Source organism: Culex quinquefasciatus, chromosome 2 (genome assembly GCF_015732765.1).
Source record: "Culex quinquefasciatus strain JHB chromosome 2, VPISU_Cqui_1.0_pri_paternal, whole genome shotgun sequence".
NCBI lineage: Eukaryota > Metazoa > Arthropoda > Insecta > Diptera > Culicidae > Culex > Culex quinquefasciatus.
Genome location: NC_051862.1, coordinates 76,003,915 through 76,021,094, shown reverse-complemented (window position 1 = coordinate 76,021,094; position 17,180 = coordinate 76,003,915). Strand labels below are relative to the sequence as shown.

The 17,180-nt window shown below is 36.9% G+C and overlaps 1 protein-coding gene across 1 annotated transcript in view; it reads right to left on the bottom strand.

Annotated features, from left to right (window-relative positions):
• The window catches only part of LOC6044177, a 192,286-nt gene that overhangs the window by 25,384 nt on the left and 149,722 nt on the right, over positions 1-17,180 (bottom strand). The window contains exon 8 of the mRNA XM_038254279.1: positions 4,157-4,366. Coding sequence (XP_038110207.1) covers positions 4,157-4,366 — 210 coding nt within the window. The remainder of the gene's footprint in view (positions 1-4,156; positions 4,367-17,180) is intronic.

Here is a 17,180-nt window from a genome sequence, read left to right as displayed (position 1 = left end):
TTCATAAAGTGAATACACCACACAGCCTCAAAAAGTTTATGAATAACACATATTTTTATCAAAATATCTGAGATCCGGCTTCAAAAACACTGTATTAAAAAAACACTAAAGTACTTACAACTTTAAATTAGAGATCCTTAATAGGGAGACTGGTCGAAGTGATTTTGACGTACCCAAACAGACACGAGTTTGACGTATCCAAACGAGCATTTGCCTTTACGCCCAGCAAAACTTATCAGTGTTGCCAAGCTCAAAACATACGTTGCCAGATCGATTAAGCCAGCTTAGACCAGTCTCCCTATTTAGGGTCTCTACTTTAAATAGGGTTGTCAGATCATCAAAATGTCATCAAAATGTCAAAACAATTAAATAAAATAAAATTTTAAGATTACAAAAAATGTGAAACATTTCACGTGAAATATTTCATAGGCGTCCGAAGCACCGAGAAGGCAAGGCAGATATTCATGGTTTTGATTTCCTTAAATTCTAGCAATTTTTTATATAAAATATCGATTGTTTTGATGTTAACAGCTTACTTGAGACCTAAAGAATGCTATTCACTAACATTTCAGTCCAAATTTGTGCGATTCATTAGCAAAAACGAGTGTCCGGAATTCGAAGCAAAAGTGTCCGGATTTCGAATCAGCTTTTATCAGTGTCCGGGATTCGAAGCACAACAAGTCATTTTAATATTCAAATTCTGATGAAAAATTGTTAGAAAAGACATATTTTGCATGCATTCTCTTAAAACTGACTTTTAATACTACATCCTGATGATATTTCTTCATTTCCAAATTATTACATGTTTTTCTGTCAGCTATAATGAAAATGATATGCTACTAAGTGTCCGGATTTCGAATCATGACGTTACCTTTCTAAAAATGTATAGCATGACGGGTCTCTTACAAAAACCACCCTTTTTACAATCTTTCGAAGTTTAGATAAAATCGTTTTAGATAAAATAGCTTTTGAAGTACTTTTCTAAACTTTATAATATTGACAAGGGTCTTGTGGGACCCCAAGACGGATTGAATGGGACCATAACGGTCCAAATCGGTTCAGACAGTCCGGAGATAATCGTGTGCATATTTTTCGGTGCACGAACTCACAGACATACACACGCACAGACATTCGTTCAGAATGTGATTCTGAGTCGATTGGTATACTTGAAGGTCGGTCTACGAGGTTGAAAAAAGAAGTTCATTTTTTGAGTGATTTTATAGCCTTTCCTCATTGGGGTGAGGAAGGCAAAAAGTTTCAATCTTGTCGTGCTATCTTGTCAAGCCCTAAAAATTGATATAAGTGCGACAACTGGCCAATGGGATTTCAGGTCAGAACGCGATTGACGCACGTACAAGTTAGACTATCTTAACATTTGTAATTATAACTCGGGACTCCAGCAACCAACTTCAACCAAATTTCGGGAAAATGCACAGAATGGTCAGCCAAACAAAACGTTTTTATAATAGTTTACATAGCGTGCTCTCGTTATTGTTTATTCAAAAATTAAAACGTGTTTTTCTCGGAATGCCGAAATGGCGGGAGCGACAAGGTAGCACGACGACATCGAAATGTGAATCGAAGATTTAAAGACGATATAAAGCTCAATTTCCAAAAAACACTGAACATTTTAAAGTGAAGACCTTACTTTATATTTTATGCTGATTAAAAATGTTGTTGATATTTTTATCGGAAATATCAAAAAAAATCACGTAAGTGTTAACATTGCAAACCAAATAAATAGCTGTAGAGAAAATGTAGTGTAAATTGCGTGATAAACAAAATCTCTAGATTTTCTATTTCATTTTGCTTTTATATCTCAGTAGCCTCAATTCAGGAATTTTTCTGGTACTTTTATACCTAACCCTCTCCGATTCCAATGAAACTTTGTAGACATGTTATCCTATATAAGCCATTTTTGTGTACATGAAGCCAATAGTACTCGAAAATAACATTTGAGAAGGGCGTAAGGTATTTAAATATTTTTGTATTTTCTAATTAAAAAATTACTGTATCACGAAGCCGTTGCGTCGTATAAAAAAGTGGTCAAAGACATACTTGTAGGAAATTGGACGGGCTTTCTGAAAAAAATACACTGAAACAAAAATACACCCCACATCTATGAGATTTTTTGACTTTTAAGTCTAAAACTTAAATTTAAAGGTATGTCACGATTTTTTTTTGTTCAAAATTTTTGAGGAAAAAGTCTAAAATATAAACAAAAGACTGACGAAAAATGCAGGATGGTATGTCTCTTCTAAAAAAATACAAAAATCATTTACTAAAACTGTTTTTTTTGAAAAGTGGTCTAAACGTCAAAATTTTTGAACACCGGTAGTGGGAATCGATTCTCCAGACAATTTTACATAAAAGTTTTGATATTGACCATTGTCCTATGTCCAATCCTTGGGAAAATACAGCGGTTTTAAAAATTAAAATGTTGAAAAAACGGGTTTTTTGGTGGTTTTTGGCAATTTCTATATAACAGACTTGGTTTTTCTGTCTCGTAAATATTTTTACCGGAAAGCTTGTCCAATTTCCCCTAAGTTTGCCTTTGAAGGAGGGTCGGGTACAAAAGTACCAGAAAAAATCCTGATTTGAGCTGGAATTGCTCTAGGGCAATATTCACAAAATCATTGACAAATTTATTGGGATTTTTTTTAACTAATCGAATAAATATCTCATGCATAGGGTAGCGAATGAAGCAAATGAATCAAGAAGGTTAAAGCTGTCAGAAATAAATTAAATAAAAGATAAACATCTCGAGCCTGGGTACCTACAAATGTTCACACAAAAGTTGTGCTTTGAGCAAATTTATTTTGTTGTGCTAAAAAGTCAAATAATAAAATGAGTTATTTTTACTTTCCTGCTTTTGAGACAGAAACTGCAACCTTTAAACCAGGGAGCTAGTATTTTGTTGAAAACACCAAATCGATTAGAAATATACTGGCTGTCGATCTTCTCGCTGTCAATACATTTTTCAGTACCTTCAAATAGATTGCTTTGATTTTTCGTTCTATGATTTGATAACTCCCGCTTTCGACGGTTCCTTCATTATTGACAACGAGAGAGTCCACTGTATCATTTTTTATGGACTGCTATCAATTTTGCATGAAATTTGTTGTTGTTGAACCAACGGTTTTTTGTTGGCAAAATGTTTTTTTTTTGGTCTTATGGCATGCCCCTACAAAGTTTTAAGCGAATAGTAAAATACCAAAAATAGTCGTTGTCCGAAATGTTAGAAAATTGCTCAGAAGACTTGCATTTGATAATGGTAGTTTTAAACAAGGGTCCTGATTTTCGGTTCAATTAACAGAAACCACTCACTCATCGCCTATCCATTCGTCGCCTATAGAGGAGAAAAGCAACTCGCGACAAAATTTTGAGGCTAGGAATTTTGACAGGTATGATTTTCATAAAGTATTCGCCTCCTTTTCTCTCCCACAAAAAACCTGGGAACGAGGTAGCTGTCAAACTAGGCCAAAATGTTAAAGTCACTCACAAAATGAACTTTGAGTGATTTGAGTTCATTTCTGACGTCACGATTTTCTCCTCTATTCCAACCCGCTAGCATTCATGAGCGAATGAGTCTCGCAAGCAGCCAGCGAGTGGCCCGAACTGTTCACTCAGCAAACAAATACATCGTGAAAATATTTGCCTACTCCGTCGCTCGACGACACTCACACACTACCATGCTCAGCGAAGAGCCACTCTCACAAAATGCCAGCGCGGCAGTTTTTTTGTCTTCACGCCCTCAGATTGCCATCAATTTGATTTTTTTCTTGGTGGAAGTTTCTTTGAATGGTGTCTATAATGTTATGAAATCAAAATAAATGCACAATTTAATTGATAACATTGATTTTAGGCAACCCAAATCAATGAGTATAACGCAGCGCATCAGAGAAAAAATGTTTTCAGTTCAGAGTGATCGGAGACGATCGGCCTGTCTGAACCGTTCGGAGACTGAGCCGATCAGAGAGAGAGAAAAGTAGAAAAGAGAATGTTCGAGAGCGAATGGTGATAGAGTGACAAACGGTAGGAATTCATCAGGGCAGTATCGCGTCGCCTGCTATTTGTGCTCGCGAATGGAGTGTTTGATTTTGAGCAATCAGGACCCTTGGTTTTAAACATGTTTTTTTTAAAGATTCCCACCTACCTGAAAGAAGGGCGTCAGCGAGATGACCATCCACAGCAGCACGTTGGCGATGGTGAAGCTGAACACCCGGATCGGGCACGCGTTGATGTCCTGCACGAGGTGGGTTACGCTGGACAGCGTGTAGCTGAGGTTCAGCAGCGTCAGACAGGCCACCGGCAGCGAAATTCGCGTGTTCAAATGATGCAGCAGCTTCCGAAATTCGCAAATCTCCTGCGGGGGAGGCCAGCAACAACAGAGTAAAACGAGAGCGAGAAACAAAGAATTGGGAGTTAGTGTCAGCTTGCACGGATAAAAAAGAGTTCCCAAAATCGTGAACAAGCGTTCATGAATTTGGGAACCACGAACAAAGTGTTCAAATTGCATGGTACGTTTTTCAAAATCGTACCATGGTATTTGAACACTTTGTTCGAGGTTCTCATTTTCATGAACGCTTGTTCACGATTTTGGGATCTCTTTTTTTCCGTGTGATTATCCAGGTGATGACGGAACGGAAGTTTGGGGTTTCGCCATGAAAAGACAACGTGATGTAAAATGAGTCGTTTTGTCGGTTTCTAGAGAATATTACCATTGCTTCTAAAAGCTGCAGAATATTTACATGTTTACAAAGTAATTCGTACTATTTCATGCAACTTTGCATATGCTTACCAAATTTTCAGTTCATAACACGAAATCCCTTTGCGAGAAACCTGATTGAAAATTCCACCCCAGAGAACACATGCTCCACGTTTAAGCTTCCCACCCCCAACCACGTCATTGTTTCGCGCCCAAAATTCCTTCTGGTCCACGTGCGCGTTCCAGTATTTGACCACGTGCAAGGTAACAACCATCTGTGTGTGTGTGTATGTGTTCGTTCCACGACGGGGTGCTCCCACGAAAGCGAACATCATGCGGACCGGGCTGATTTATTTATTCAATAGATTATAACGGTGATTATGTGGAAAATATCCATAATTGAAAGGGCTATTAGGGGCAAAACGAGGGCTCGTTCGTGAATTAACACCACACGATTCGTTCGTCCAAATGAGCCAGGCCAGGTCTGGTTGGACCATTCGTGTTTAGTTTTTGGATGGCTTTTAAGCACACGTGAAAAGTGGGTTGATTCGAAAATGTGCGGATGCGCCTTTGCAGGAAGTGTCGCCGCCGGAAATTATGCAATTCTCGGTTCTTGTCGGTTGGTACTCCCTGCCAAAACCAGTGCCAGAACATGGTCATCGAACTTGGCATGTGTTTCATCTCGACGGCGGCATCGGTATTTGGAGAATGCTTCCCGGTTCAAAGCCCGCCATTTGGTAATTCATTTGGCTTAGGAATACTAGCCAGTTGCAATGCTGAATGCTAGATTTGGCTCCATTTTCGGAATTAGCATTATTGAGCACTGAAAACTGCAATATATACGAAAGGAAAGTGATGGCCAAAAAGTAGGTTTTGCATCTTTTTAGCTAATTCAAATTCTCTGAACAATTAAGAAAATATTTAACTCGATAGATCGCCGCCGTCGTGCTAACTTGTCGTACGTGCATTTTGAGCCAAATAGAGTTAAGAACGCCATTTTGTGCAGCTCACAATGCCTCAACTTTTGACCTTTACAGATCTCCAAAATTCTATTTCAATCCTGAGACATTCAACGAAATCCGAAACAACTCCGTGCATTTTTGTCACTTTACATATGAAAGAAGTTTTAAATTTGTGCTATCTCGTCACTCCCTAAAAATTGATGTAAGTGTGACAACTGGCCAAAGCGATTTCAGGTCAGAACGCGATCGACGCACGTATAAGTTAGACTACCGTAAACATTTGTAATTTTAACTCGGAACTCCAGTAACAAACTTTAACCAAAATTCGGGACAATGCACAGAATCGTCAGCCAAACAAAACGTGTTTGTTATTGTTTACATTGTGTGCTCTAGTTTTTGTTTATTCAAGGTCAAACATTAAACGTGTTTTTCTCGGAACGTCGAAATGGCGGGTGCGACAGGATAGCACGACGACGTCGATATGAGCAATTGTATTTTTCAATCCGGATGAAACTTTTTTGGTGTCTTTGGTATGGCCCTTTTGAAATGTAAGTCTGTATTAAAAAAATGTTTTCAAAAAGATCGGCAAATTTCACGAATGTTTCATATTTTAACATTGAAAATCGAACCATTAGTTGGTGAGATATGGACATTATAAAATAGTAGGTTGTTTTGGTGAGAATTAAAAACATCAAGTTTCCTGTTTTTAAATCTTTGCATGGCAATATCCCAGCAACTAAGGATCGTATCAACAAAGTTCAAAAAAGCAAAATATAGAGAATTTTCTCAGCCTATCAAAAATATTTTTTTCAGAAGTGGGCAAACATGGGAACTTATTTTAAAACATGATTTACTGCGACTATTTTAGGTAAAGTTACCTAGAAATGATTATAACTTGAAAACGGTGCACTTTATCAAAATTTCACAAAAATACTTTTTGATTGCACATTTGATGTTACATCAAAAAATGAAGTTGAAAATTTTTTGCGACCAATATTTCGATATTTTGAAAAAATCTGTATTGATTCAAAAAATCATAACTCAGTCAAAGAGTTTTTGCCCATTCTGGAAATTTCTAAAAAGTTGGCATTTTATGTCCTCTAAAACATATAAAAAAATAAAAAAAATAAAAAAAGTGTTTTTTTTGCAAATCAAGACTATTCAGAAAAGTTGATACAAGGATTTTTTTGGAAGATTTATCAATAAGCTGCTAGTTACAAAAAATCGATTCTTTAAAGTCCGTATTTTTCAATCAATGATTTTTTTCTATTTAATTAATTTAATTAATTAGTGGTGCAGCGAACACCACTAATTCTCCATACGAGTGCGTCCATCCCGGGAATTCCGGGGACAAAAATCCCGGTAGTTTTCCAAAACCGGGAATTCCCGAATCCCGGGATTTTTTTATAATTTGTCCCGGGAATTCCCGAAATTGAAAAAAAAATCAAATTTTGACCCGGATATATATATATTTTTTTTGTAGAAATATATTAATAGTTGAAATTATGTATTCGATAAGAATTTAAATGCAGTAAAATTTGTATTCGGCATATATCAGCAATAATTTGGCTAAACTATTCAGACTTTAGTTCTGGTTTTCCCCAGTTGGCCAAAGCAGAATAAAAAAAACCAAAAAATATATATTTTTAATTTGTTTTAAGGGGTTACATACATGTAGAAAATGCAAAAAAACTTATAACAGAAAAAGTATTAAATATACTTGAAAGATGATCACTCCTGAAAGTTTCATGAAGATATTTCATTATTAAACTGAGTAAGAGGCGATTTAAGTACAAAATTTTGCCATGCGCAAAGCAAACTGTCAAACTTTGTGAACATTTTTTTCTCAAGATAGGATTTACCAAATTGGCTGACATTGGAGAGAAGACTCACAAGACCTCCCGTGTGCATGAAAATGCCCGATTTTTGAATTTTGCGTATTTGAAAAATGCAAGAATAAAAAACTCTCTAGCTTTTATATGAAAATCATAAAAAAAATTATCTCATTTGAAAATAAACTTTTTTGAATATCGGCATTCGTCAGGCACACGGAACCAGTTTAACGAGTGTTTACCAAAATTATGAGCCGATTTGGTCAAAGCAGTGTTGAGATATCGTGGCACCCATTTTTTTAAACTGCCAACTTCAAATTGTTATATCTCGGCAATAGTACAACCAACAGTTTTCAAATTTATTTTGTTGATAGATGAAAATATATATTTTAATGTCTTGAAAATAGATTTAAAAAACTTTAAATGTGTTCTCATACCAACCTCTGACATTTATGCCGATTTACATTTATGTATCCCTTTAAGCTATTTAAAAGCTGTCGTCTATGTTTAGATTGATGTGTAGATTATCACCAATTAATAGCTGATTCTATGATTTTAAGCTTGAAAACATAACACATATAATGAAAATATAGATTGTATGCCTGTTTAAAAAAAAATCCCGGGATTTCAAAAATATTTTTCCAGTTTCTCGTGAAATTTAAAACCCGGGAAAATTGGACGCCCTACTCCATACAAACTTTGGAGAAAAACCATCCGGCCCTATCTAAATATTTTTGAAAAAAATCAAAGTACACGTGGATCTGGGGACCAAGGATGCCAGATGCACAGATTTGTCTGTTTTTCACAGACATTTGAGCTTTTGTCAGACATTTTTTTAGGTTTACAGACTTTAAAACAAACTTTATTAAGCTAATTTTTTGTAAAAATGTTAACCAAAATTTATTTAGTTAGTCCTCAAATGCTTAAAAACGCAATTTTTGATGGATTTCAATGACTGTAAATTGACAAATTTGAATTTCAGACAAGTGCACAGACATACACAGACATTTTTACAGACATTTAAAAAACCATCTGGCATCCCTGCTGGGGACCCTAAACTGCATGCTTCCCCTTGAGTTTAACCTGCGCAGTAATTTTTGTAAATTTTTGTAGGTCAGTGTTATAAATGTTGAAAAATTAAACATTTAACAATTTTACATTTCAAATTAGCGTTATATTGAATGTTTAGTCCTTGTGAAATATATGGTGATGATATAGTCTACAGTAAAATAAAATTTCGAGCTTTCAGTGTCTGTTCCAAATCGAATCTTCCTACTTAATCGCAAAAAGGACAATTCATAACCACGCGCACGCACACACACGCACTCTCACAGCCATTTTCGCACATTCGCACGGATATTGACCTCTCAACGCAGAACACAAAAGACCCGTTAATTACGGTGGTGGCGAGCTTTCATAATGAGAAAATTTCCCGAATGCCTGTACCGCATAAATCTCAACACGGGGCTTGTTCCTTTTATGGGTAAAAATTCGAAATCGGTTTTGGCCCATGGCGGCGCCATCATCAGGCGATGCACTTCCTGATTGCTGGGTTGGGCTTCTTCCGGCCAGTGTGCGACGGGGTTCAAATTGAATTCCGGACTCCGCTGAGGAGGAGATTTGGGGGTGGAGCAATATTTATGAGAATTTCAATATTTGGAGGCAATTTACAGGAGCACGGTTTCTGGAAAGAGAAATGGGATGTGCAATTCGGACCGGAAGTATTTCTCGCCGTTTGGTTGTTCCGCACGGGTTTCCAGAAGAATTTTCATTACGAACATTTTGTCGTAATCAGGGCTGCGGTTCTTGCTGTGGGGGAATTTACATATTAAATTAAGGTGAAAATCATGAAGAAAGCTAGTAGTAGAGTTGAGTGAACGTGAACCTGCTGTTCTTTAGGTCGCTTTTCGAACTATATTTATAATTATAGGACCTTTTAGCAAAATCATAATTTTAGAGCATTTAAAATTCAGTAAGGTTTTGAGAGTAGTGTGGTGCCTGTGGGGACGCGCAGTCCTGTTTTTTCGTGTTATTTTCCGTCTCTTTTGTGTCGCTGTTCGAGTTCATGGGGTGATTGGCCATCATAATTAAAAAATGGCATCAGAAGTGCGGTGCCTGTGGGGACGTGCATTTCTGTTTTTTTTACCTTCTACTTTTTTCATTTTTTTTACTCGCGTTCGTTTGCCGATGTTTTTTTGTGTTGTTTTCTTTTTATAGTTTTCTATAATAACGAACCTATTTTTTTTAGACTAGCAAGTCGTTTTGCTGGATTAAGTCCTTTCCATATCATGATCGAAAGGCACGCCGTCGAATATGTTTTAAGGCTTATGATATAAAATCATTTTACTAAATGAAGCCCTTCCTACATCACCGTTGATCGGAAGGCACGCCGACGGAGAATTTCTGGAGAATCGCGGTCGAATTAATACTATATTTAAATCCCTAGATAGGTATCTTTCCGCAGCCGGCTGCCTAAGATTTTTAAAATTTCAACCGATAAACAAATTGCTTATGGTCGCATCATCTACCACAGTGAATCCTGACCTTATACCCATCTTACTAACCCCTCAAAACTCATGTGATACTTTGTCGGAGACGCAGCTGATTTAGCGGTCCCATCACTCAAGTATCGGACTAACATTCCCATCCACTTCCCCGTGTCTTACCACTGGTCGTGGCTGGCGTCGGTATTGATCAGCACGATAGAGACCTTTGAATGTTGCGAAGGGGTGATGATTGGTTCCTACTTTTCATCTGTGGTTGTCTGTCTGTGTGGATCAATCGGACCGCGCACTGGACTCACAATCCAGAGGTTGCCGGTTCGAATCCCGGGGCGGACGCAAAAAATTCTAAGTGTAAATATAGGTATTCGGTGCCCTCTCCCCGTGCCCATACCTTCACACTTAGGAGACCCGGGAGGCGGAGTCTTGTCGCAAAAAGAACGATACACGCCTGTGGATCCGTTGACGAAACCGCAAGGTTTAAGAGGGCCACATTATAAGGTGTTACGTCGATTCCGTTTTCATCTGTGGTCCACGGAGCAATGTTTGGGGGTCCTGGTCAATAACGAAGTAGCAGCTATGGGTAGACACCAATGCTATGCTATGCTATTTAATATTCAGTTAGGTTTTGAGTATTTCTTAAAATGTTCTTTTTATCACTTCTAAGAGCCTGTACAGGAAAAAAACATATTAATCATTTTACAACCTCTATTAGTAGAGAGCATTTACTGGAAAAAGCATAACAATGGTCAACTTAACATGTTTTAAAAACAAAATAAAGTTCGAAAATCGTTATTTTTCACCCTATATGCAAAACTGTAACATGTTGAAATGCACTGTAACAGGAACCCATCTGCCAATAAATAACCATTGACAGAGTGCAAATGGGATGTTATTGTGTGATAAATTGAAATTACAGCTCCTTTTTCTCGTAACGATCCAACAATGTCAGGGAGCGGTCCCATGTTTGCATTACATGGCTGACAAGAGGACGAGGACAATAGGGTCAGCTAGCCAGCAAACCAGCCAGTGTAGTTGCAACGGAAAGGAAAAATTACGATCAAACTATTGAGGAGGATGAACCGAAGAAGTTGAATCTTTCCTAGTTATATCCGGAGAATGGTTATACTCTGCTACAGCGTGGGCACTGAGCTGAGTGTTGTAAATTAATGTATTGGTCTTTATTGCAGTCATGTTGGTTGTGTTCCATTAAAAGTGACACAGTTAGTTTGGATAAGAAATTTATGTTAAAAATACAAAGTTTTGTTTTAACTAATTCTTGAAATAAATTTAAAATAATATTTGTAAACAAATTTCAAGGTTCAAAGTATTTTTCTTAGTATACTTTCAGAGTGCAATGTCGTGCCTCCTTTCCAGTAAAACACTATGGGCGTGGAATTCGAACGAAAATGCAACTAAAAGACGACCAACACATAAGGATAAATTCCACATCGTTTCTTGAAAACCCAGCAGAAGCGGAAAAGTTTCCCCGCTTCGAAGAGACCGTCTTCTATTTCTCCTTCTAGCTGCTCGTAAAGCCCGGATCGGCCTCTTTTAGATATGCTGTGGGTCGTGTGCGATAATGTACTAAAGACTGTTGGATCTGAGCTGCATCCATCTGCCCACGGGGGAGGATGTGTTTGCACTGTTTCCCCCATTGGCAACGAAGATCTTAGTCTATCAGTCTCATTGTGGACTTAACCCTTGACTGGTTTTGTACCGGTTTGGAATTGTACTTAAAGTAAGAATAAGTGCATCCTTTCTTTCAACACTTCATTCTGTTTCGAAGTTTATTTTGTAACTTTCTCAGCTTAGGATAGTAACTTTGCATACGTTTTGGCTAAACAACGAATGAATGAAAAAAAAAAAAAACCAATGATACAAAATGGCTTCTCTTGCCATAGGGACAAAGTTTCATCTAAATCAAAAAGTTCAAATTAAATATTTCCAAGAAAAATTGTGAAATTCTAGAGATTTACAATATTTAGTCGGGGTTCGGTGGTGTAGTGGTTAGCGTGGTGATCTCCCACCCCAGACGGACCCGGTGGCATTTTTCTAGACGAGATTTGCCTGATCACACCTTCTATCGGATGGGGAAGTGAAACGACGGCCCATTTGTGTAAAAGAGGTTTTGTGTGACTCACCACCCATAACCTTTGGACGCCTAAAAATGCCTCTGTGGTCAAGACACGGTCAAAATGACGGCCAAATTCACAGTTTCATAAAACTTTTTTTTTTCTTAAATTTCATTTTTTGGGACCACCTAATCTTGGATAGGATTCCCAAAATGGAAAACTAAATAACATTAGTCTTAATTTTAGGGCCTAGCAGCGATGGATGAGTCATCATAAAAAAAATCTTGTGATGTTCATCAAGAGAAAAACACGGAAGGGAACATGGCTCGTCTTCTCGCGCACCTAAGATCGGTGAATGTAATCTCAAAAATTCATCAGCTGGAAAAATACACTTTTTGTAAATGGGAAATGTTTGTAAACACAACAAAATAAATAGAGGAGATTCAAGAAAAATCTTCAACTGTTTTTTTTTTAGAGAAGTTTGAAGCGATTTTTTGACATGTTTTGCCTCCTCTCTCTTTCGTGAAGAAGGTTCAGTTCAAGGATTCTCCTGACCAGTTATGGGACTTTTGTTTTCTGTTTTTACTTTTATGTGGAATGCTGTAAATTTATAACAATAAGAATTGCAACATTTCAAAATAATAACCTATTTTTTCTAAATTTACAACCCTTTGAATTGTTTTCCCAATCATGTTTTTGTTTAGAAGCAATTCCAGCTCAAATCAGAAATTTTTCTGGTACTTTTGTACACAACCCTCTCAGATTTCAATGAAACTTTGTACACATGTTATCTTAGGCCTGTATAAGCCATTAATTTTTTAAAGTTGATTTTAAAAATCAATTTTAAACTTTTTGTGGTCGTACAAAGGGTCATTGAACTCACAAAAGTAAGCTTTATCGCTGTAAACAATAGTATCAGCAATCTAAGCTTCATTTTAGGACCTAATTATACTCGAAAATTACATTTGAGAAGGGCGTAAATCATTCAAATATTTTCGTATATTGTAATTTAAAAATTACTGTATCTCGTAGTCGCTGCATCGTATCAAAAAGTGGTCAAAAACAAACTTTTAGGAATTTGGAAGGGTTTTCTGAGAAAAATGCACTGAAAGCAAAATACATGACACTTCTATGAGATTCTTAAATTTTTAAGCTTAAAAGTTAAATTTTATAGCGATGTCACGATTTTTTTCGTTCAATGACGCAATGACTCACGAAAGCATTCGACGAGCTTTCCGGCAAAAATATTTTCAAGACAGAAATTTCAAGTCTGTCATATTGGGGTAATTCTCCGCCAACTCACACAGCAGTTGCCCCGACCCCTCTTCGATTTGCGTGAAACTTTGTCCTAAGGGGTAACTTTTGTCGCTGATCACGAATCCGAGGTCCGTTTTTTGATATCTCGTGACGGAGGGGCGGTACGACACCTTCCATTTTTGAACATGCGAAAAAAGACGTGTTTTTCAATAATTTGCAGCCTGAAACGGTGATGAGATAGAAATTTGGTGTTAAAAGGACTTTTGTGTAAAATTAGACGCCCGATTTGATGGCGTACTCAGAATTCCGAATAAACGTATTTTTCATAAAAAAAAACACTAAAAAAGTTTTAAAAATTCCCCCATTTTCCGTTACTCGACTGTAAAAAATTTTGGAACATGTCATTTTATGGGAAATTTAATTTACTTTTCGAATCTACATTGTCCCAGAAGGGTCATTTTTTCATTTAGAACAAAATTTTTCATTTTAAAATTTCGTGTTTTTTCTAACTTTGCAGGGTTATTTTTTAGAGTGTAACAATGTTCTACAAAGTTGTAGAGCAGACAATTACAAAAAAAAGATATATTACAAAAAAAATGATATATAGACATAAGGGGTTTGCTTATAAACATCACGAGTTATCGCGATTTTACGAAAAAAAGTTTTGAAAAAGTTGGTCGTCATCGATCATGGCCATTCATGGTCACCCGCGACAGACACGGACGACGAAACAAAGAGAAACGCAAAAAGTAACTTTTTCAAAACTTTTTTTCGTAAAATCGCAATAACTCGTGATGTTTATAAGCAAACCCCTTATATCTATATATCAAATTTTTTGTAATTGTCTGCTCTACAACTTTGTAGAACATTGTTACACTCTAAAAAATAACCCTGCAAAGTTAGAAAAAAACACGAAATTTTAAAATGAAAAATTTTGTTCTAAATGAAAAAAATGACCCTTCTGGGACAATGTAGATTCGAAAAGTAAATTAAATTTCCCATAAAATGACATGTTCCAAAAATTTTTACAATCGAGTAACGGAAAATGGGAGAATTTTTAAAACTTTTTTAGTGTTTTTTTTTTCGATGAAAAATACGTTTATTCGGAATTCTGAGTAAGCCATCAAATCGGGCGTCTAATTTTACATAAAAGTCCCTTTGACACCAAATTTCTATCTCATCACCGTTTCAGGCTGCAAATTGTTGAAAAACACCTCTTTTTCGCATGTTCAAAAATGGAAGGTCGTACCGCCCTCCGTCACGAGATATCAAAAACGGACCTCGGTTTCGTGATCAGGGACAAAAGTTACCCCTTAGGACAAAGTTTCACGCAAATCGAAGAGGGGTCGGGGCAACTTTTCCCGATTTCGTGTGAGTTGGTAGAGAATTACCCATTGAAAAAAGCACAAACAAACCTATTTTTTCACCACTTTTATTTTTTTAAACCGCTGTATCTTGACAAGGATTGGACATAGGACAATGGTCAATATGGAGACTTTTATGCAAAATTGTCTGGGGAGTCGATGCCCACTATGAGTTTTAAAAATTTTGACGTTTAAACTACTTTAAAAACAGTTTAAGCAAATTATTTTTGTATTTTTTTAGGAGAGGCATAGCATCCTGCATTTTTCGTGAGTCTTTTTGTAACATCGTAGACTTTTCCACAAAAATGTAGAACGAAAAAAAAATCCTGTCATGACCCTTAAATTTAACTTTTAAACTTAAAAATCAAAAAATCTCATAGAAGTGGCGTGTATTTTAATTCCAGGGTATTTTTTTTCAGAAAACTCGTCCAATATCCTACAAGTTTGACCACTTTTTGATAAAATGCAACGGCTACGAGATACAGAAATTTTTTAATTACAACATACAAAAACATTTAAATAATGTACGCCCTTCACAAATACAATTTTCGAGTTCAATATGCTCCATATACACAAAAATGGCTTAAATACAAAGTTTCATTGAAATCAGAGAGGGTCGGGTACAAACATAACGAACTACTTTTAGAAAAACAGATAATTTAAAAGTTAAAAGAAAATATTTTGATAAGTACTTTAAATTTAAAAATCCAAGGTAACTGATAGGATGTCATATTATTTCTGAAGAATTTCGAAAATAAAATGAAATTGAAATTAATAGGATTGAAAGTTGACTTGTTTTATGCGACTTTGCAAATGTTTAAACAATGCCAGTTTTCTAGGGGACAATTTTGGATGTATTTTTCACTAGCTTTCACCAGACATAAAATGTTTTACAGTGGACTCTCTGGCTGTCGATCTTCTCGATATCAATATTGCTCCAGCTGTCAATAAATTTTTCAGTTCCCTTTTGAGTTTTTGTTCTAGGGGAAATATACCCTTTCTAATCAAACACCTATCTTCGTCATATGAAGAGTTTGATGCTCGATTAAAGCTCCAAAAATACTGTTTAGGATATAAACTTACCAGCAACGACACCGCTTGGAGTAAGCACGCAAATTTGTGCCATTTATTGGCCAAAAAGATCAAATTTAATGCACTTTTGATCATAATTTGTATGTTGCGAGACCATTTCTCATCATTTTGGTGGCACACACATCCACACGCAAGATGAGAGGTTAACTACTTAACGAAAGTCGCCATCAATTTCTTTTCACTTGCGCTAACGATTTCAAAGCGCTTAAGATATAAAATTGCTTCCAACTATCGGCAACATGTTCTTTTGCACATTCTTTAGTCACTCACTTGAAAATAACCCCGAAACATGTAAATAATTAGCAAGCGCCATCCAAAAAACAAACGCGCTAAGTCTTTTGACGTTTTAATTTTGACTACACATTCCAATCGAAGGCTGAAGAAAACCGAGCGAGGAGCGAAGGCAAATAAAGAACAAAGGGTGGCCACCAACACCACCAACATGCTGGTGCAGCGCCTTTTAGAGTGAGCAAGTGCTGCCAGGAAACTTTCGCTATGAATACTACTTTTCGTGAGTGTTCGCTTAAAATTTCATCAATTTTGGCAGCACGAAGCAGACCCAAAAGAGCGCTTGAAGAAAAAAAGAACTAAGCTGAAAATAGAAAAATGGACGTGACCCAATGCACTCGACTGATTAGAATGCATTTGGGATTTTTTTTAAATGCTTGTAAAAGAAAAAGCATAACTTTTAATAAAAGTTAAAATAAACAGAAATGTTCACAAAAAGGAACAAGGGTTAAGATGCATGGAAACAGAAGGGTACGGAGGAAAATTGCAGTATAGTTTTCCCCAGCCGTAACACCACCACTGTCCTGGCTGTATCAAAGCGACGAAGAAACAATAAACATACTTTTCCGAGAGCGGCGGCTCCCGGAATAATGGAGTGAAATATTTCAAACGATAAATGGATGTACAACGAGAGTTGAATCATAGTTTCCCTTCGCTTTTACGATCGATGGTGATGGTGATGGGATGTGTGTGTGTGCACTATCCGATTGGAAGTTGGAGCGCAGGGTTTTCCACATTTTCCGTAAGCTACCTACTCGAAGGTCATTAATTTTTCAGCATTAGAATCTTGCCATGGCTCGGCTGGTTTGCGATTGCACCGGGATGGTTCTATCAAAGTTTTATGAGCGGACATCTGGCGTGGACGACCGGTCACGACGATGGACTCAAGATCCTGGCTGACTGGTTTTCTCCGGTCGTCGGAAGATGGTGGGACAGCCATCGGTTTGGTTTGGTTTGGGGATAAGTGCACTCAGCTGTTGGTCATCGAGAGTTGGTTGGACACTCGGACTGCACTGTTGACAGCAGTGGCAATGAATTATGGAGTGCACTGTTGGTGATAATTCAACGAGATTTAATAATACACCCCAGTCTTGATCGGAT